At 41.2% G+C, this 21,162-nt stretch overlaps 1 protein-coding gene across 1 annotated transcript; it reads right to left on the bottom strand.

Annotated features, from left to right (window-relative positions):
- Positions 1-2,875: 2,875 nt before the first annotated feature.
- Positions 2,876-20,948, bottom strand: PSAT1 (phosphoserine aminotransferase 1). The gene is made up of 9 exons (XM_054397854.1): positions 20,889-20,948; positions 18,781-18,841; positions 14,187-14,256; positions 12,924-13,129; positions 10,890-11,062; positions 9,682-9,851; positions 6,096-6,224; positions 3,623-3,760; positions 2,876-2,981 (listed from the first exon to the last, which is right to left on the bottom strand). Exons 1-9 carry the CDS (start codon positions 20,946-20,948, stop codon positions 2,876-2,878), a joined length of 1,113 nt encoding a protein of 370 aa, XP_054253829.1.
- Between the last annotated feature and the right edge of the window lie 214 nt (positions 20,949-21,162).

Here is a 21,162-nt window from a genome sequence, read left to right as displayed (position 1 = left end):
CTTCTTACAAGAGCTTGTAGTGATAGGATGAGAGAGAGAATGGCTTTAACCTGGAAGAGAGTAGACTTAGACTAGATACTAGAAATTCTTTACCGTGAGGGTGGGGAAACACTGAAATAGGTTACCCAGAGCAGGTCATGGATGCCCCCTCCCTGGAAGTGTTCAACACCTGGCTGGACAAGGCCTTGAGCATTATGGTCTAGTGGAAGGTGTCCCTGCCCACAGCAGGGGGGTTGGAACTATTCCACAATTCTGTGATCCAAAACTGGGCAAAGTGGCTGACACACCAGAAGGCTGTACTGCCATTCAGCAAGACCTGAACAGGCTGGAGAGCTGGACAGAGGCAAACCTAACACAGTTCAGCAAGCACAAGTGCAGAGTCCTGCACCTGGGAAGGAATAATTCCATACACCAGTACAGGTTAGGGGTTGACCTGGTAAAAAGCAACGCCTTGGGAGTGTTTGTGTGACAAGTTAACCAAGAGCTAGCAACACACCCTCAAGGCCAAGAAAGCTAACGGTATACTGGGGTGCATCAGGTTGAGGGAGGTTTTCCTCTGCCTCTACTCTGCTCCAGTGAGGACAGCTGGAATACTGTGCTCAGATCTGGGCTTTCCAGTTAAAGGGATAAGGAACTATCAGAGAGCCCAAGAGAGGGCTACACAGATGATGAGGGCACTGGATCATCTCTCTTACAAGGAAAGGTTCAGACACTTGGGACTGTTTATCCTGGAGAAGACTGAGAGGGGATCTGATTAATATTTATAATCTGAAGGGCAGGTGTCAAGAGGATGGGAACAGTCTCTTTTCAGTGGTGCCCAGAAGCAACTGACAAACTAGAATAGAGGTAGTTCCACCTAAACATAAGGTAAAATTTCTTTACTTTGAGGGTGCCAGAATACCAGTAAAGGCTGCCCATGCAGGTTGTAGAATCTCCTCCTCCTAACGCTTTCAAAAATCCGCCTGAACACATTTCCTGTAATCTTTCTTTTGCAGGAGGATCAGACTGGATGATCCCCAGAGGTCCCTTTCCAACACCTATCATTCTTTGAAAATTCAGAGGAAGTAGAATTTTAGAAAATTTTTTAAAGCTTAATATAGAACCTATAGAACCTCAGTTAGATCCTTGGCAGGGCAAAAAATGGTTCTCAAAGCTTTCTCATAGTAATACTCGTTTGTGCTATTTGTAAGAAGGCCTGTTTTCAGAAAGAAATAAACATAGTGAACTTAAAGTGCAGTACCAGAACAAACTTGCAACACAATATTATGCATGACCTCTCATCCTTCTGAAGTAACAGAAGCTTCAGACAAACACAGGTACTTCACAGCATGCTGTGATCAAATTTTATTTTCTTCAACCATTTTATTTAATTAGAGTTACAGTAAGTTGACAAAAATCTTAAAACAGTACTCCGCAAATGAACACTTTTCAAATAGGAATGTAACTCTGCCATAGCAAACTTCCACTGACTACTGTGAGCTTCCACCAAGAAAGGGACAGTCCACCATCATCATTACTAAATTGTATTAGTAAAAATAAATCCAAAAAATGCCTGTCCTGTACCAAAGAGTTTACAGTCTGAAACCAGCTGCAGTAAGGCTAAACAGTATGAAACTAGCAGATAGCTTCTACAGTTAAGAGGCTAGTGTCAACATATGGTCATTTGCAGTACATTCACAGAAGGAAAAGTAACTCGAACGTACAATAATAGCTTTTTGGAAGGTCTCTGCATAACGACAGGTCCCACTCTAGCTAGAGCATCAAAATCTGAAATAAACCAGATGAGGTGAGAAAGTTGGACCACAAGTTGATGGGAGTCAGGAAAAGGCAGAGAAATCAAGCTTTTTGTTCACTGCAGCTGGGCAAATCCCCAAATAAAAAAGGCAACAGGAGTAAAGCAATGAAAAGGCAGAGAAAATAATGGAGCAGTTAGAGAGGGGAGGGAAGATGTTTAATAAGCACCAGAAAAGAAAGCCTGCTGCACTTCAGGCTCGTAAGTCAGTGCAGAGAAAGCCCCAAATCCATCAAGTGGAATACAGTAACATTGTCTGGCACAAGATTCACAAATTAAAAACCAAGTTTTTGTCAGGAGCAAATATACATGCTCCAAAATAATAACACAAAATTAGTAACCTAGAGAAGTGTAATATATAAAATGAATAGAGAAGTAAACATCTTACTGCTGTATTTAATTATAGACTCATGCATCTCAGCATTAAACTAATAAATGATGATACTAAAAAGGCCCAGTCCTACAGACTAACCACAAGGAATATGGCTGTGTGGAACTGTTACAATAGTACTGCAAGCACAGGCTCAGAAGTCTGAAGGCAAGGTCCTTAAGTTAGGAGCACCTATGTTAACTGCTAAATACTGCTGGTGGTATACTAGCGGGTATGTTAGAATATACCCTACAAAACAAGTATATATATATCCTTAGAGAACATTTAATGTTAGTGGTAGCTTCACTGTGCAGTCACAGAATATTTTTAAAGCGTTACAAAGCTTATAACAATGAACTTCGCCTCCTGAAGTTTACTGAAAACAAAGCATTGCTGGAGATCATTTGTAGCTAGAAGCAAGAAACAAACTCAGATCCATTGCATCTTACAATGCACATTCTAATTACACATTAAAAATACTGGTTTGCAAATTTTGGAACCAGTCTTGATCAGTCTGGGGATCCTGACCTTCAAAGCCAAGGCCACCAAGTCATTGCAAGATTGGGCCTCAGTCCCACATGATTAACTAAAACAGCTACAGGAACTAAAAGAAACTATAACTTGTGCACTACAACTGTGCAGTACCACAGTGATTTTCAAATCCCTTAGCTTTTATTTCATAGAGGTGCAGCATCACTCTAACCCAAGGACATTTATGACTGATGCATCTGCATGAAGCTTCTCATGAAAGCTGCAAGCTTCTGAACATCTTCTACAGTCACCGCATTATATAAAGAGGCCCGGATTCCTCCCACAGATCTGAATTGAAAAGGAGGGGAAGAGAAAAATAGAATTTTTTTATAATCTGCAAAAGGTCACTAATAAAATTCACATTTAAACCTAACTCTACTGCAAAGGGATACAACTGACAGCTTTATGTGAATGAGAAGCAATATTTAATTTAAGGCATGTTTACAGTCTAGAAGTCGTTTACTAGGGTGTTTTGGCTGGTTGGGTTTTGTACAGCTCCAAATCTGTAGCCCTGTGACACCAAAAGGCGATCTTTTTTAATCCCACCAGCACCAATGAACCTGGGAAGGAATTCTTGCAATAGGGTAGACAAGCCATGTAACGAAAGGCTTTTATACAACGACAGAATCTGATCTCAGGCAGGCATTTGCTGGCAATTCTTTAGCATCTGCACAAAGACAGGTTTATCAAACTAGAAGAAAATAGAATTAAGGAGACAGTTCTGAGCCCCACCACACCTGAGCAGTAGTTGAGCCACTACCAGTCTCTGATTACAGTCTAGATTGCCACTATTCCAAAATGGTGACAAAGCCATATGAGGCACTGTTTACAAGAAAGGCTGGCAAGTCAACACACAATGCCTGCTGCCGTACCACTGGTAATAACAGTTTATTCTGCACAGGAAAAGGATTCTTCTGACCCATACTTACCGATGCCCTTTCAGAGATATCATGTTAAGTTCCACAGCTTTCTCAAGAAATTTCTTTTCCAGTGCTTCATCACCCTTGGTACTGCCAATACGAAAAGGGACATTCATTCTGCTTCGGTTCTTTTTCTCCACTGGACACCTAGAAGGGTTCCAGAATGAAATGATTAACCCATTTTGTGCTAAATTTATCTTCAGCTATGTACAGTTTCAGGAAGTGAATAATTGCATCTATTTAACATTAAAGTAGCTCCTCCAAAATTGAAGAAGTCATCAATTCCTGATAAAGACAGCAACCTTCATTATTTAACTAAGTGCAACAGAATCTGGAAAGTTTATTAGCCCTTGCTGACATGCTCAAAATTGCCCCAGAGAAATGCACAGGAGGCTTGTAAACATACCTATTTAAAATATACAACCAACCAACCACATAAAAACAACCATCCCACCCATGACATTATCAGTTACATTCACTAGAGCAAGGCAAGTTTATGCTCTCTTCTAAAACTGGCACACTTATTTTTACCCAGCTAGTCATAAGTGCTACCAGAACAGAGCCTGACCCAGCAAAACGGAGCTAATGGAAGTATAAGAACACAGCATAAGTAAATTTACATCAACACTAGAGACTTCTGTTAGTGCTCTCAAGTCCACCTTCTACATCAGTATTATACAGAACATGAACATTTCAAGTACAGAAGAGATACATCTAGAACAAATACTCCACTGCATACATGGCCACAACATTCATAAAGTATACTACAGCTCTTTAATCTCTTAAAACTTCAACTGAAGTTGAAAATTCCAGGCACATTTAAAGCAAAATTTCTCTTCTTCAAACGTTTTTGTATAGTGCTTCTAGTTACAAGGGAAATATGAAGCCTCCAGATACATGCTTTCCTAAGGCTAGGATTTTGCAAGGGTTCATTACGAGTAAGTTTTCACAAGCTGCATGTATACTTCATACCTATTATTACTCTATTTAACAGAAAAGGGGTATCATTTCTCAGTTGCTCCCTTACTCCTTTGTACAGAGGTCTTCACTATGAAGAGAAAAAAATTATCATAGTATATGCCTATGCAAATCTTCTGCTTCAGATGCAACCAAGAAAACTCTTCAGAAAAGCCTATTTATAATCATTCCCATAAGTGAGTAATTGTAGCTACACCACAGTTGCTGTTAGGCAATCCAGTGTAACCTAGTGCAGACTTCGAAAAGCAAACTGCAAAAGGCAGACCGCACTTTGTGGAATAAAGTATCTATTCGTTAAATGGCTTGTTACACTGAAGCACATCACTCATGTCACTTCACTGTCACTCAGTGAAGCATGCCACAGATTAGGTTGTCTGTTACAGTTGAGAAGGTATCTTCATACAGAGTTTGCTTTTAGCCAGAGATACAACAGGAAAAAAGTAATCCAGAGTCTTAACTGCATTGTTTAGTAAAATGCATACAACTCAGTGAAGCTTACTTTGCTTTCCCAATTGACTATTTAGCATCACACCTGCATTGCATTTCCCACTCAGCCTCATAGACCAGCTGCCCGAAACAGATTTCTGTTTGTCACAAAATGTTTTTTCAAGGCTTCACTTGCTTACTGAGGTTTATGAAAACCCTTAGCATTTCAGGAGAGTAGGATTACAATCCTGATCTTAAAGGCAAACCTGTTCTCATTAACTAAATGGATAAGCAGAGTGTATTAAACATTATGATGACACTGTATCTCTGCCAATTAAGGTTATAGCTAGCTTTAAAGCTCAAATTTAATTTGTCCTATCCTAATTTTGACTTGAAAGTTAATTAGGTCCCAAAACTGTTGATTTTATAGTGAAAGTGAAGGAAAATATTTTGCAGTTTCATAGTCAATGACTAGTTTATGTGCTTGGTGAGAATTAGAATTATTCTAAATTTCATCTGCTTTCATCTCTACATATTGTGGGTTCTGTGAGCATAAAAATACCTTGTCAACAATATGTAAAGATCAGAGGGTTAAATCTGCTTTGGAAAACCATCAAGAATAACTGAGAAAAAAACTGTACATAAAACATTACATTTTTACAACATCTAAGCCTGATCTTCTCCTTCCTGTTTCAGAAAGCGTTTCCCAACTTAGCATAATTAGCTCTGCTTCACAGAGAAAAAACAGAGTCTGACTACTGAACGAGATGGTAGGAAGAATGATGCAAAAGTGGTCTCTGCAGCTTCTTACAAACCTCTTTCTCTGGTTTGGCCTGTATTTCCTTAAGGGATTCAGTAAGTATGCAAACCAGAATCTGCTTATTGCTTTTTTTGTATACTCTTCTAGGCTCCTACTTCCTACTAGAATGATAACTTGTCTAAGGATGTCTCAAGTGAATGGTTTGCACAGATTTCTATATACTGAAAAGGCAACTGCTGCAGTTAAGACTCATAAAAGTTAAGAATATTTGGCTCTGCAACAAACATTCAAAACAAGAGGAAAAGCACAGCAACTTACACATAGAATCCGTTAGATTGGTCTATAATGTCATATATCATTCGTGATTTGATTAAACTAAGTTTATCCATAGCTGCAGCTCCGCCATTATTCTTGATCCATTCCAGTACTAATCCCATGATATAAATACTGCAAGAGCAAAAAACTTTTCAGTCAGATTATTTAAAACAAACAAAAAAAGACACTCCCATTCAATAGTTCCAAATGCCTCAGCAACAAAATGTTACATTTCATGTTAGGACGCTTATGGTTAACATCAGAAACCAGATTGTTTTACCAATAATAATGGTTCTAAGTGGGCAGTGTTTTTTGGACACAGATGAGTACCCTGAAATTTAAATGAGACACCAATCTGTTGCACCAGTCTTGACCCTTTGTACCACAAGAGAACAATTTCTGTAGGCTTTCTGCAGCTCCTGCAGGGCTCCCAAAGACATCCCAAACACACTGCAGGGACTGTCAGTTCATCGATCACACAACTGCCTGTCAAGCCCTAGAAAGCACCAAAAATGTATCACAGAACTTAGTAGCATCCACCCTGTGGAGCTGCTCTAGCAAAAATACAGGGATGCATCTCAAATGTATGTACATCAATAATGCCAGAAATCAATCACATTTCCACAAACGTTAAAAATAAAAACTATAATCCCATTTCTGTCTACAAACACATTTTGCTCACATAAATACTTAAGTTTGGCAAAACAAAAAATGCATCACTTAATTATTCATTACCATTCAAGTTCTAAGTAAAGACTTGGAGGCCTGTGAGCATCACATGACTTAAGACCAAATATTTCAATGCTCATTACTAAGTGCAACATAAAAAAAAAAATTCCCTGAGGCCTTTTGTCTTTGTGCATTTGCTACAAAATTCCGCTTGTTCAAGTTCAGGCATTTCCCACAACTACAATACTTAACATAAAAAACCTGCTCACAAGTTTATGGTGTTTTTCCAACAAGTTTGCTTTTATTAATCCCTTCATTACATATTCGAAGGGAGTGCTCAGAGAACACTACAAGTTTCCCTGAACACAAATCAAGCAGGAGGCTGCTTTAAATTTCTTTTGCTTTTACTTTTTCAGTGGATGCCAGCATCAAATCTTTGAGCACTGTGAAAAGACTGCAGAATAAGCAAGGCTACAGATTGAATTTCATACTAAGTACCTTATACATCCAAGAGCACTATCTTGTCATGTTTATGACAGCATGCTGTCAAATACTCCAGAGAGAAGGATTTAAGTGAGGCACATCTTATGCCCTTGCCTAATATACAACAGTGCCACATTCATCTCTTGCCCTAATTTCCACGAGCAAGACTTCTTGGACAAGTAAAGCTTAAAGAAGTCAGCCTTAGAGTCAAGTGCAAAACCCTAGCAGCTGAAACTTTTTTTTCTTTCAAGTCAGTCAAAATGTTTCTGGAGGAATTTTAAATGCAAAACTCATTCTGGAGCTTGGAAGCAAGATTTTTATAGCAAATTCATTGTTAGTTTTAGCAAAGCAGGTTAGGCTCAAAGAGTCATCCTCTACAGTACCAAAATGCTAAAGCCATTAGCATCACCTTAATTTAATTTAACATCCTGCTGAAGCAGCTTTTGCAAATTCAGTTAATACTTTCTAACAGCTTGCCAGTAAACCATTAGAGTGCAAGGAAAAGAGCAGACAATAAGAGCTAGTAAGTGTTGTCAGTTCCTTACAAAAAAAAAAAAAAGGAACGGGCATTTAGAGCCAAACAGACGTACACCCTGCCAACATCTTCAATCTGTGTTACATTCTGAATTCTGTACTCCAATGTAGGTCTGTGCCATGGAGTGAAATCTGGCAGGACAGAGATCAGAAAGGAGAAAACTGCTAGTTCAATTTCATTTTCACCTCTTTCCCACTACCCTGCTAATGTTGCTGACAGGTACTGAATTACAGTTAAAGCAGCACTTTCAGAAGTTCTTTGCAGAGGCTAAAATAAAGTTGCAGAATTTAATCTGGTTTGCTTTTCAAACCAGGAGCAACACTGTATTCCAGTGCAGAGATTAAGAACTTTGGGTTTTCACATGGAAGTAACTTTGTATTTGGAAAACGTGAATGGCTGGATTTAAAACCTGGCATGTCCAAGAGAGTATGTGTGACTTGGCAGACAAGAAAACAGATTATGAGAAACAGAGACTTTAATCAATCATTGAGCAAAAAAGGGTTACAAAGCTACATTTGGAGAGAAGACAAGTCTGAAAGCATTGTAAGGTTAATTCTTCTCTGAAACAGCAGTGTACTAAGAATACTGGGTGTACCCAGAAGACAGGACAGACAGGCTGACCCAACAGTATGTTGTTACAGAACTACATACTCTTGACAAATTAAGACAATGACCTTTGTGTCACTGCAGTAGCATACAATCAATAGATTCAGAGATACAATTAGTATCACTTAAAGTTCTACTGAATGTAAGTGATGGCACTAAGGAAGGCTTTATAGATAGAAACCACTAATTTATGCCTATACAACACATTTAATACCTGTGGATATCATTAGGCAACTTAAATTTGCAAATTCTGGAACGCACAAAAGCTGTGAGAGCTTAGATGAAACATCAATATAAGATTACATCATAAATTCTCTAGATCAACAGGAAACCCTATCTTTAAAAGCAGGAATCATTGTTCTGAAAGTAATTTTTAGAACTTTTAGAAACAAAGGATATCTGCTTTGAAGATTTTCTTTTTTAAAACAATAATTCCAGTGATATACAAATGTTTCATATTAAGAATGGGTAGATACTATTGGCTCAACACTTAAATGCTCCAGTAGCAAAGCATTGTTTCATTAGCTATCAGCAGCTAGGAGATAGGAATTTTGGAAGAGCAAGTTGTAGTCTGTTCTGCTTCTTGCACACATGAAACAACCAGATACATGCCAAATTTATGATCTTGATCACAATGAATGATTATGAAACTAGACTGATTTTATTTTGGGATGCCAAGTGAAACACTGAGGCAGCAGTCAAAGAAATATGGAGAGCTATTCCAAAGAATAAAGTAAAGCAATGATACAATGCATTTAAAACAAAGAAACAACCCTTTTTGGTTTGATTTCAAAACCAACAGTAGTGAATTCTGTAGCTAGAAAGGAATTTACAGCCTTGTAAAACATTTATTAATAACATTTACTATTTCCCATCAATGAAATTCAGTAGGGATCTGGAGGTTCAAAAACTAACAACATCAGGAAGAAATTAAATCAAATCTGTACTGAGTATTAACTGCCAAATTACCGACCTGCAATGACAGAAGCCTCACCACTGATTCGACTAGAGTTGCATTCATGTAACTCAGAACTGGACCCTGAAACTTCTGCAATCAAGTTATGACAAACAATATTCGCTTCTAAAAATATTACGTCCTTTATGGCTGAGGCCCACTAGGCAACCTAGAAGCCTAATACAGTCATGCAGTTTTGGACACTTCTCATGTTTCCACCCTCCAATGATATGAGTGACTTGAATGCAACTACTCAACTTTTGAAACTTCTCAGTAAGAGCAACAGATGGCAGAGGTGCACCTTTCTGAGTAAGAGATACCGAATACCAAGGTTAAGTTACCTGTAGCACGGTGGAGTGTTATACAAAGAGCCATTCATGACTTGTGTTTTGTAATCCAGTACTACAGGGCATTCTTTCAGTGCAAATCCCAGCAAGTCCTCACGTACTATGACAACAGTAACTCCAGCACAGCCAACGTTCTTCTGAGCACCAGCAAAAATCACGCCAAACTGAAGTTTGGAATGAGAAATTTCCAAATTTCATCTTGTAACATTATCATTATACAACAGGCACACAAATCAGCTGAACAGTTTGAAGACTGTGTGGAAAATGAGCAAGCTATAGGTCAAAGAGTTAGAAGTTCAGATTTCAAAGGGCACTTACAGCTGCAGATTTTATCCCATTTATGCCTACTATCGGAACCATGTTTCTTCATTCAGCTGAGGAAAATCAACAGAAAAAAGAACTTCCTGATGCTTTGCTAAATGTAATGTAATGTAGCCACGAGTAATTCTCAAAGCAGCCTGTCCCCATTTTCACATTACTCCAAGCATATTTACTAAAAATAATTCATGCACGGATCACATAATTTTCAATCAATCTGGCATTTCAGAACAGGTGTCATATAATCCACCTGTCAAAAGAGACAGACCAGGAAAGGCCAAGACAAAAGCAACAAGTGCCCCTTGCTTTTGCTGCACACAAATATGAAAAGTCAGACATACTACTTCACTAATCAGTTGCACTTTTTACTGGTAACACATTTTACTATGTTCTGCCTCTGTTATTTGTGAAACAGACATGGCAACTGAGGCACAGTAAGCTTTAGCAGCTTAAAAGGGGTTTCAGATTTTCCATGTAAGAGGTAGGATCAAAAATTCTCAGTAACAGTACCCTGCTATAGCCATACACATTATTTGCAGACTACATATGATTCAGAAGATATTTCTCAGCTACAGCATTAGAAAAGACCACACAGCATACGAATAATCTTGGACAGCTATTAACATGAACAGTTTGATAACTCAGCATATTTTAACCAAAAAAAAAAAAAAAAAAAAAAAAAAAAGACAACACAGACTCCAAAATCTCCAATTCAAAATTTCAGTATTTATATCCACCATCAGATACCAAATTAACAGAATATATTTTCCTTAATCTCACTGCTCAGCATCTCTGGCCATCCAGATATTTCGAAGTACCTAACTGTAAGTTTGAAATTTAAAGTGTGAAAATGCTTTATGCAGCTATTGTGTGCAATACTATACCTTGGAAACATCCACAGGTTTGGACAGGAAGTTTGATGACATGTCACAAACCAAGACTGCTCCTTTGACATCAGGTACAAAGTCAAACTCCACACCATGAACAGTTTCATTAGCACAGTAATAGACATAAGATGCATTTGGATTAAGATTCCAAGTGCTTGGGTCAGGAATGCCTGAGACAGACAAAAAAGAAAACCAAAGGTCACTGAAGACAAGTAACTTTCCTAGCATGCATTTTTACTTCAACACATGACTTAGGTGGAAGCCCAGAATAAATTTGTAGTGTATAGTATTAATTACCTTGTTACCAAGAAGACAATTTACCTGCAAGGAAACACATGACCAAAATTATGTCATGAGCCACCAATAAGCTTGCAGGTACTCTTCTCATCTTCAGCCCTTATCCTTTAAGGGATTTTCATAAACTTTGCAATTCTGACTACAAAGTACTACCCTAAGGGCCCAAGACTGCACTTCCAAGTAATTCAGGCACTGGTTCCAAGAACCCTCGTGGGGCCTTTGGAACTATGGAAGCACCCAATTTCTCACTGGCAAAGCAAGCTGTATTTCTGTGCATCCCTGGCAGCATTTCAGCCTTGCCCAAGCTGAACACAAGGTTATCTATCTACCTCTTACGCAAGCTCTGCAACTGATTTACAAAGCTAGGATTTCCTCTGTCAACATGCAATACACAGGCATGCCCTAGCAGCACAGCACAGGCTTTGCAGTAGAACAAATGGCTGTTCTTCCTCTGTTGTCTCCTCCAAAATATGAGGGGGAAGAAGTGTTGCAACTGCCTCCATCATTATTTACTGCCTTTCCCCTGATCTACAACTGCCAAATGCTGAATAGACTCCCTTTGACTATGAATTTGTACAGTCAGTTCCTTCTTGTACTCAGAGAATATAAAGTTACACTTCAAGTCAGTGCATCTTGTAAATACTGTGGTGTTCTGCAGCTGACTGGACTGTTCTACATTACCTGCAATTTAAAGTTCCTTTATTTGTAACAGGTTTTTTTTTTCCTTACCTGGGAACAAATAAAAATCATACCAAATCCTAATATAGTTATTTTAAACTAGAATTTTCTGATCCAGTTTTGAAAGAGAAAAGTAGCAGCTATTCTTTGGCAGGGTAAGTTGCATTGGGGGTTGGAACTAGATGATCTTTGAGGTCCCTTCCAACCTAAACCAATCAATGAATCCATGAATCTGTATCAACCAGTGATTAGGGCATTAGCTTATGTAGGGATATTCATTCTCTTTTATGTTGCCACTGTTTGCCATCCAAATGCTGTAATTTGGACCAGAGGGAAGAGAAGTGGGTAGGCCTAGCACGAATAGAAACTAGAACTCAGGTCACCCTTGCTATAAGAATTACTTAAGGATATCCAGTGACAAATTATACACTCAAAATATTCTTAAGACTCTCTCATACAAAGTCCCAATGCCTCAATTAGACCTAACTTTTTTCTGTCTTCTACACTGTGGTGTTAGGTTACATCCAGTAACAAGCCTCAAGAGAAGAGTTGAAAATGCCTCTTCTCTTCCAGAGCCAACTGTCTATTATGACACACAGGTGGAGAAGGTAAGCATTTGTGAATCACTGAAAGTAGGGAAGAGAATGAAGATTTCACATCTCCTGGGCCAACAAGGTTTAGATCCCAGACATGCTTCTAAATTTCAGAGCAATCTCACTGAGTGTACCTGAAACTGAAATACCTTGCAATGTCCCTACAAACTGCTAAGAACTCAATTAAACAGTAACAATGACAAACCCATTTCCATACCTACATATGTTTGCTTTTTCTTACTTTTCCAGAATCTGTTCAGCCTAGTTCCCCCATTCTTTTTTGGTGGAGACTGTTAAGCCTCCCAGTGATGAACATGCAAAGACACAGCAAGCAATCTTTTGAGTGCTGGACAGTCGACTCTACTTAGTTAGTATTTACTATGCCAATAGCTGAGTTGGATGCATTTTTACAGTGATTCAAAAAGCTAAGCACTCACACAGATGGATGTAATCATCAACTTACTTGTATAGGCTCCTAGTTTTGGATGAACGATATTCACTTCAGCATACTTCTCTGCTTCTTTAGCTGCCTTTGCTGACCAAGCTCCAGTAACCACATAATCTGCATGTCTTCCCTCCTTTAAACCAATAAGATTAAGTGGGACTGCACTGAACTGACCAGATCCACCTCCTTGGAGGAAAATAACTTTGTAGTTTCCTGGTATGTTTCTGCATGCAAGAAATAATCATTTATATTATTCCCAGCAGACACAGGATGCATACAACTTGATATTATGCATTTAACAGCAACTGAGGAAGAATACTGTCATTTTAGAAGACTCTTTGCCAAGAGGTTAATACAAATCCCACTAACTTAATTAAGAGTAATATTATACATTCCACTGAAAAAAATTTGATGAAAACAAGCTTCCCCTCACCTTGGCTAGCACCAAACAAATTCACTCATAATTTTATTATCATAGCACATAGAAACTTGAAAGATATTCCAGCAAATTAATGTTCATTTGTAATTTATCTATTGCTAACTTCTTAGCCTAACAGAAAAGCCATGAACTTCACAAAGTGCTCACAGAAGAGTTCTGCTTTAAGATCCTTCAGTTTGAAAGTGCAACTCTACAGTACGTTGTACCTGCAAAGCAAGTGCCATAAAAAGTTGTTCATACAGTTAAAGATTACTTGTTTAAATTATTCATTAAAATCCCTCAGTCAATAATTCCAGCTGTGACCCAGAGTCAAGCTTTTATATGACATGACCAACATTAACTATTATGAGAACATTCATTTTAAGACATGGTAAATTTATTCCAAATTTTTAAAAATATGCAATGCTACAAATAGAAAAAGCTATACTGTTAGTGATTCTAAAATACCTCAATGGAGCTTATGTTAGTAAAATCAGACTAATGAGTAATGTAGAGATCATCTCTACACCACTAGAGAAATTATTTCTACTATTTCTGTTCATTTCTTGAAGAAAGTTCATGTCCTTGAATTTTAGGAAAATAAAATTTCAACAAAAATTTAACTAGTAAATTTACAGCAGACACAAAAAGCATCTTAACCTTATAAAAGCCCTTTGCCACATTCAAATAAATTAGCATCAAAGAGAAGACCAATGTTCCAACCAAAATTATTACTTTATCAGATACAGATTCTAAGAAAAAACACACAAAAAGGTGCTTTCAGAAAAGGTCTTGACAATAGTTATTAGTGTTGCAATTAACACAAGCACAAACAAACAATAAGCAAAAACTAATTCACTTACAGCAACTCACGCAGGAGATTCTCAGCTGTATTTAAAATTTTTGTGAAATCTGAGGTCCTATGGCTCATTTCTTTTGCAGAAAAGAAAGAAGAAAGAACGTGAAGCAAAGAGACAATATACAAATGCAATTTAAAAATTGTGTACTCTTTAATCCTTTTACACTACCAAAGCAAAATACCTAAAGGAGCTGGAGCTGCAAGTAGGAGCCCTTTTTTGTGCTCAGTCTTCCTAAATACCAAATAAAACACCTATACTGCCAGTCCTGTCCGGATCCATGCAAACCCAGTCCATTCACATGGCCTTACTACCCCCCTGGACCAATTTATATTTGCATGGAAAAAAAAAAAAATCACAGAATCATAGAATCAGTCAGGGTTGGAAGGGACCGAAAGAATCATCTAGTTCCAACCCCCCTGCCATGGGCAGGGACACCTCACACTACATCAGGCTGGCCAGAGCCTCATCCAGCCTGGCTGCAAACACCTCCAGGGATGGGGCCTCAACCACCTCCCTGGACAACCCATTCCAGGCTCTCACCACTCTCATGGGGAAGAACTTCTTCCTCACTTCCAGCCTGAATCTCCCCACTTCCAGCTTTGTTCAATTCCCCCTAGTCCTATCACTACCTGATAGCCTAAAACGTGCCTCCCCAGCTTTCTTGTAGGCCCCCTTCAGATACTGGAAGGCCACAATAAGGTCACCTCAGAGCCTTCTCTTCTCCAGACTGAACAGCCCCAACTCTTTCAGTCTGTCCTCATAGGAGAGGTGCTCCAGCCCTCTGATCATCCTGGTGGCCCTTCTCTGGACACGTTCCAGCATGTCCATATCCCTCTTGGAATAGGGGCTCCAGAACTGGACACAGTACTCCAGGTGGGGTCTCACCAGAGCCGAGTAGAGGGGGAGAATCACCTCCCTTGACCTGCTGGCCACACTTCTCCAGATGCAGCCCAGGATCTGGTTGGCTTTCTGGGCTGCAAGTGCACATTGACAGCTCCTGTTGAGCTTCTCATCCACCAGCACCCCCAGGTCCCTCTCCTCAGGGCTGCTCTCCAGATAGTCACTGCCCAACCTGTAGTTGTGCTTGGGATTGCCTCGACCCAGCTGCAGGACCCTGCACTTGGTCTTGTTGAACCTCATGAGGTTGGCTTGTGCCCACCTCTCCAGCCTGTCAAGGTCCCTCTGGATGCCATCCCTTCCCTCCAGCGTGTCTGCTGCACCACACAGCTTGGTGTCATCAGCAAACTTGCTGAGGGTGCACTCAATGCCACTGTCCATGGCACCAACAAAGATGTTGAACAAGACTGGTCCCAGCACTGACCCCTGAGGGACTCCGCTTGTCACTGGCCTCCACTGGGACATGGAGCCATTGACAGCCACTCTTTGGGTGTGGCCATCAAGCCAGTTCTTTATCCATCTCGTGGTCCACCCACCAAACACATGTGTCACCAGTTTGGAGACCAGGATGTGGTGTGGGACAGTGTTGAAGGCTTTGCTCAGGTCCAGGTAAATGACATCAGTTGCTCTCCCCTCATCTATTAATGTTGTCACCTGTTCATAGAAGCCCACCAGGTTTGTCAGGCACGATTTGCCCTTGGTGAAGCCATGCTGACTGTACCCAATCACCTCTTCACTGTTCTTCTGTCTCAGTAGTGCCTCCAGGAGGATCTGCTCCATGATCTTACCAGGCACAGAGGTGAGACTGACTGGCCTGTAGTTCCTGGTTCTTCCCTCTTACCCTTTTTGAAAATGGGAGTAATGTTTCCCCTTTTCCAGTCAGTGGGGACTTCCCCAGACTGCCAGGACTTTTGGAATATAATAGAGAGGGGTTTAGCAACCTCATCTGCCAGTTCTCTCAGTACCCCTGGGTGTATCCCATCGGGTTCCATGGACTTGAACACTTTCAGGTTCTTCAGGTGATCACAAACCTGATCTTCACTTATGATGGGCAGTTCTTCCTTCTGGTTCTTGCCATTAGCTTCTGTGACTGTTCCAGGAGTGTGGCTGGAGGCCCTTGCAGTGAAGACTGAGGTAAAGAAGTCATTGAGAACCTCAGCCTTTTCCAGGTCACTTGTGACCATTTCACCTGTTTCCTTTCTGAGGGGGCCCACACCTTCCCTAGTCTTCTTTTTACCATTAATATAACTGTAGAAATTCTTAGTGTTCCCTTTAACCTCCCTGGCTAGATTCAATTCAAACTGTGCTTTGGCTGTCCTAACCAGGTCTCCTGCTGCTCGGGCAGCTTCCTTATATACCCCCATTCCAGCTGTCCTTTCCTCCACTCCTTGTAGAGCTTCCTTTTAAGTGACAGTGTGTCCAGCAGCTCCTTCCTCATCCAGGCAGGCCTCCTAGCAGTCTTCCCTGCTTTCCTCTTTGTTGGTATACATTGCTCCTGGACACAGAGGAGGTGATCCTTGAATACTGACCAGCTGTCCTGGGCCCCTCTTCCCTCTAGGGCTTTGTCCCACAACACTTTGGCCAGCAGATCCCTGAAGTGATCAAAGTCTGCATGCCAAAAGTCCAGGGTCGTAAGCTTAGAATACATCCTCCTGGCTGCCCTGAGGATCTTAAATTCAACTGCTTCATGGTCACTGCAGCCAAGGCTGTCTCTGAGCCTCACATTGGTTACCAGCCCTTCCCTGTTGGTGAGAACAAGGTCCAGCACAGCACCTTTTCTTGTTGGTTCCTCTACCATTTGGAGGAGGAAGCTGTCATCTATGCAATCCAGGAACATCCTGGATTTCTGGTGCCTTGCTGTGTTGTCCTTCCAGCAGATGTCAGGGTGGTTGAAACACCCACGAGAACCAGGGCTTGTGACCTGGAAGCTGCTTCTATTTGCCTGTGGAGGGCCTCATCTGCTTGGTTCTGCTGGTCAGGTGGCCTGTAGCAGACCCCTACAGTAACATCTCCTTCCCCTGTCTTGCCTTTAATTTTAACCCATACACTCTCAACCAGCTCTTCATCCTTCCCCAGGTGGAGCTCCACTGATTCCAGCTGGTCACTGACATAGAGGGCAATACCTCCTCCTCTCCTTCCCTGCCTATCCTTCCTAGAGAGCTTGTACCCATCTATCCCTACGTTCCAGTCACGGGAATCATCCCACCAAGTTTCAGTAATAGCCACTATGTCATGGCATCCCAGCAGCACAGTGGCCCTTAATTCATTCTGTTTGTTGCCTAAGATGTGTGCATTTGCCTAGAGGCACTTCAGCTGGGCTGGCCCTGTCCTCCTCTTGTGCCAGCTCCCCTTGATTTCCTCAGAGTGTCCTGGTGCATCATTTGTGGCTTGCCTCAGGGCAGCAAGTTGAGAGCCCTCAGTAGCTCTCCATCCCTCTGCCTCTGGTGAGCTGGCCCTCTGTCACTGGCCAGCAGAAGACTATGAACCCCTTCCCCCTTCAAATCTAGTTTAAAGCCCTGTCAGTGATCCCTGCCAATTCCTGCCCCAGGCTCCTTTTCCCCCTCTGGGGCAAGTGCATCCCATTTGTTGTTTGCAGCTCTGGTGCCTTGTAAACAGAGCTGTGATTGTAGAACCCAAAGCCATGAATTGACCTCTTGGCTCTTCCTATATATTCCCTTGTCCATCACTGACATTACAGTGATAGAGGAGAACACAACTTGAGCTCCTGATCCCTTTAGCAGTTGCCCTAAGGTTCTGAAGTCTCTTTTAATTGATTGTGAGCCTCTCATTGATACATCATCACTACCCACCTGAAAGACCAGAAGTGGGTAGTAGTCTGAAGGACTCACAAGGTTAAATCTATAAAGGCACGTGTTTTCCCTCACTAAGAATCTTCTCTGCTGCTAATGCTGTAGCAAGCCTGAAGTATAGTGTGCAGGTTAGTTTTTTGTATTTTTAACAAGGCTTTTTCATGCAGCAGTCTTAATTATTAAGGATACTTAATATTAATTCTTTTTGCTAAATACAAACACTTTCTTCCATAAGAGTGCACAATTTAAACACAAATTCCAATCCTGCAGAGGATGCTGCACTTTCTACTTTTAGCAACCAGTTGCACAAGACTAGTAAAATGCTGACCATCTTCTTGCATAAAACTGGGTAGCTGGGGCCGAAAAGTCAGCCAGCTACCTATACGGCACAGGAGACACCTCCTCCTCAGAGCAGAACAGCACTGCCTGCCTAATAGCAAAGATGCCATATATCAAATACACCTGAAACTTTTTGCCACGTAGTATATAAGGTACTATAAATGCTAACTAAATACACAGACACACACAGAGTATATAAAATTTTTGTATCTCTGTAAACATTATATATTTTGCATATATGTATGTGTATATATATATATATATATATATATATATATGCACACACACATCCCTGCCCCAAAATCCAACAGTACTCATGTTTTCTATCAGACTAACCATATTCTTTGCCTCTAGTCCTTTGGGATCACTAAGCATCTGGCTATGTATAATTTTATGGTCTCATGATGAATGGTAGAACAGCAGTGTGAGCAAGTATGATCTAGATAAGGTATTAAAAAAAGAGCTGAAATGTCAACATCAAAAAATCTTACTAAAACAACTTGGTTAAACATCTATATTCCAAGAAATACAGCATTTTTTGGAAGTCTTACCAAGAACACTTATACCAAGTCCTTTGTAGTCCACCAATTCTTTTTGTGCTTCTAATAACACCTAACAAAAGAAAAAAGGCACGTATTATATTATATATAATTTCATTATATCTATTAGATGAAGGCATTTTATAAGCTATATTATTTACATTATATGGTGGTTGTGGAGACCATGTTTTGCGTTATTACAGCAGTTACATTTTCAGATTTTAGATTGATTTCTAGGGAACTGGATGAAACTTCCAATCTTGAACAAAACACTTAATGTTTCATGTATACTTTCTAATCAAGCATCTGAAACACCCACTCCCAACCCTTCACCCTGTGTTGTTTCATTTGACTTTATGCAAAGAGGACAACCAAGGTATTGAGGAAAACAAAGAAAGATAAGCGTGAGGAACCAGATACCTCAAACTGACCGAACAGTTTAGGGGCTGGCTTCACAGAATAAAGACTGAATTCTGAAGATGAGCCTTTGCTATGTTATTGGAAGTTAAAGAAATGAAGAGAAATTTTGAGGCAACAAAGAACACAAGCTAGTCCCACGAGCCCTAATCTGCTCCTTCAGTCTTCCACTTCTTTCTTCTCCCATAGCTTTTGAATATCAAAATGGAATTAAATTCTAACCACAGGATCTGCAACTTCTGATTTCAAGTAAATTATATGAAAGAATACTCCTTGATTCCTCTTAAAGGAAGCAGAAGGAGAGGAAGCCCCAGTAGAAAGACTGCCAAACAAATTCTGCATGCATGTGCCCCAGGATCTGCCAAGAAATCACGTGCTCTGGAAGAAAAAAAAAAAAAAATCTACCTTGCTGACAGTGTATCTCCACGGCCTGTCAATTTTACAAGCTGGTCACCAAGAGGTCAACCAGAAACAACTGTCCTGCTTTTGATGTTAAGAGATCGTGAAGTTTTAACCACCATCTTTCACACACAAACTTATCCATGCAGGGGAGAAGGTGGGGGCGTGAGGGAAGGCTGGTGTTAAAAGGGAACACAGACTATTAGAAGGTGCTTGTTAAACTGTTTGACAAAGAGGTCTCTCCACCTCACTGCATCTGTGAGTCGAAGAGCTTCGTGTGATGCATCAGCCCACAATAAAAGTGAAACAATGGAGGTGACAGACCGTACAGGAGCACTGCATTTTCAAGAGAAAGCACATTGATAGGGATTTCAGCTATACGCTCTTCTTAAACCCTCAGTTTTCAGTACTCTGCTGAAACGTTGGATACTGAAGCAGCGCTGGTGATAGCTCCTTTTGGAACCAAGGGTTCAAGACAGAAAAGTTTATTTGCCGCGTAAGTTATAAATGACACCTTCGTGATAACAGATAAGGGAAAGAGAAGAAGAAAAAAAATATATGCTGCCCAGCATATTTGTTCACCTAAAACGTTACGTGAATAATACACAACATAATGAAGGAAACTAAGAGAAGAACAAAAAAAAGGTTCCACAACAAGCGACTCTGAAAGTCAGATGCACACAATTCGGCAGACACACCCCCACACACCCACAGTATGTAACCGGATAAGCTATGGCTGCTGATGCAATTTTCCACAGGGTTGAGTCCGCACTATACTCGTTAAAAGACTTCTCACGGAATCAGCACGTTATTTATCAGCTTGCAAACAACATACTTAACATCGCTGTGATCGTGCACCCGAGGGTTTTCTTTCCATCCCAAAACTGAACGACTGCACGATCAGATTCAGAAAACTTTCCGTGAAAGCATGTCTAAAGCCACATTAGGGTGTGATTCCAAGACACCAAGCTCAGCAGGGCATTTAACTGCGTGGAGAGGGGGAGAAGAAATGAGCTCCCGCTGACACGCGGGTAACCCTTCTTGTTACTCTTTACTGCAGCTTCCCTCGCCCTCGCTCTCCAGTCGGACCCTGCAAAAGCCCCTGAGGACCCGACCCGAGAAGCAAGGACGCGCCCGCACCAGCCGCTGCCGCACAGCCCAGGGGACAGACCCCTCAGCGTGAGGCTGCGCCACCTGCCCGCGCCATTACGGCTGCCCTAGTAGCGCCGGGAGGACGAGAACATCCACCCTCGCCCTCCACGCTGGCGCGACCCGTCCTGGAAAGGATCCCGGCCCCGACTCACCGAGCGCGGCAGCTTCGCCGGCCCAGCCCCGAAGTTCGCCACCTGCCGCCCGCACTCCATGGTCGCGCCTCTGCTGCTCCCGCAACCACTCTTTCCACCCACCGGCCCTGTCGGCGGCCCCCGCCCCTATAAACGCCTTCGGCAGGCGCGCCGATTGGCTGCTGCCACTCACACCCCCTCTAAGGGCGGGGCCCACTCCCCTCGCCAATTGGCAGCGCGGCCACGAGGAGGCAGGATGATTGGGCTGGCGGCGGCTCGGGACGAGCTTGGGCGC

This window comes from Indicator indicator, chromosome Z (genome assembly GCF_027791375.1).
Source record: "Indicator indicator isolate 239-I01 chromosome Z, UM_Iind_1.1, whole genome shotgun sequence".
NCBI classification, from domain to species: Eukaryota; Metazoa; Chordata; class Aves; order Piciformes; family Indicatoridae; genus Indicator; species Indicator indicator.
This window is presented reverse-complemented; position numbering and strand designations above follow the sequence as displayed.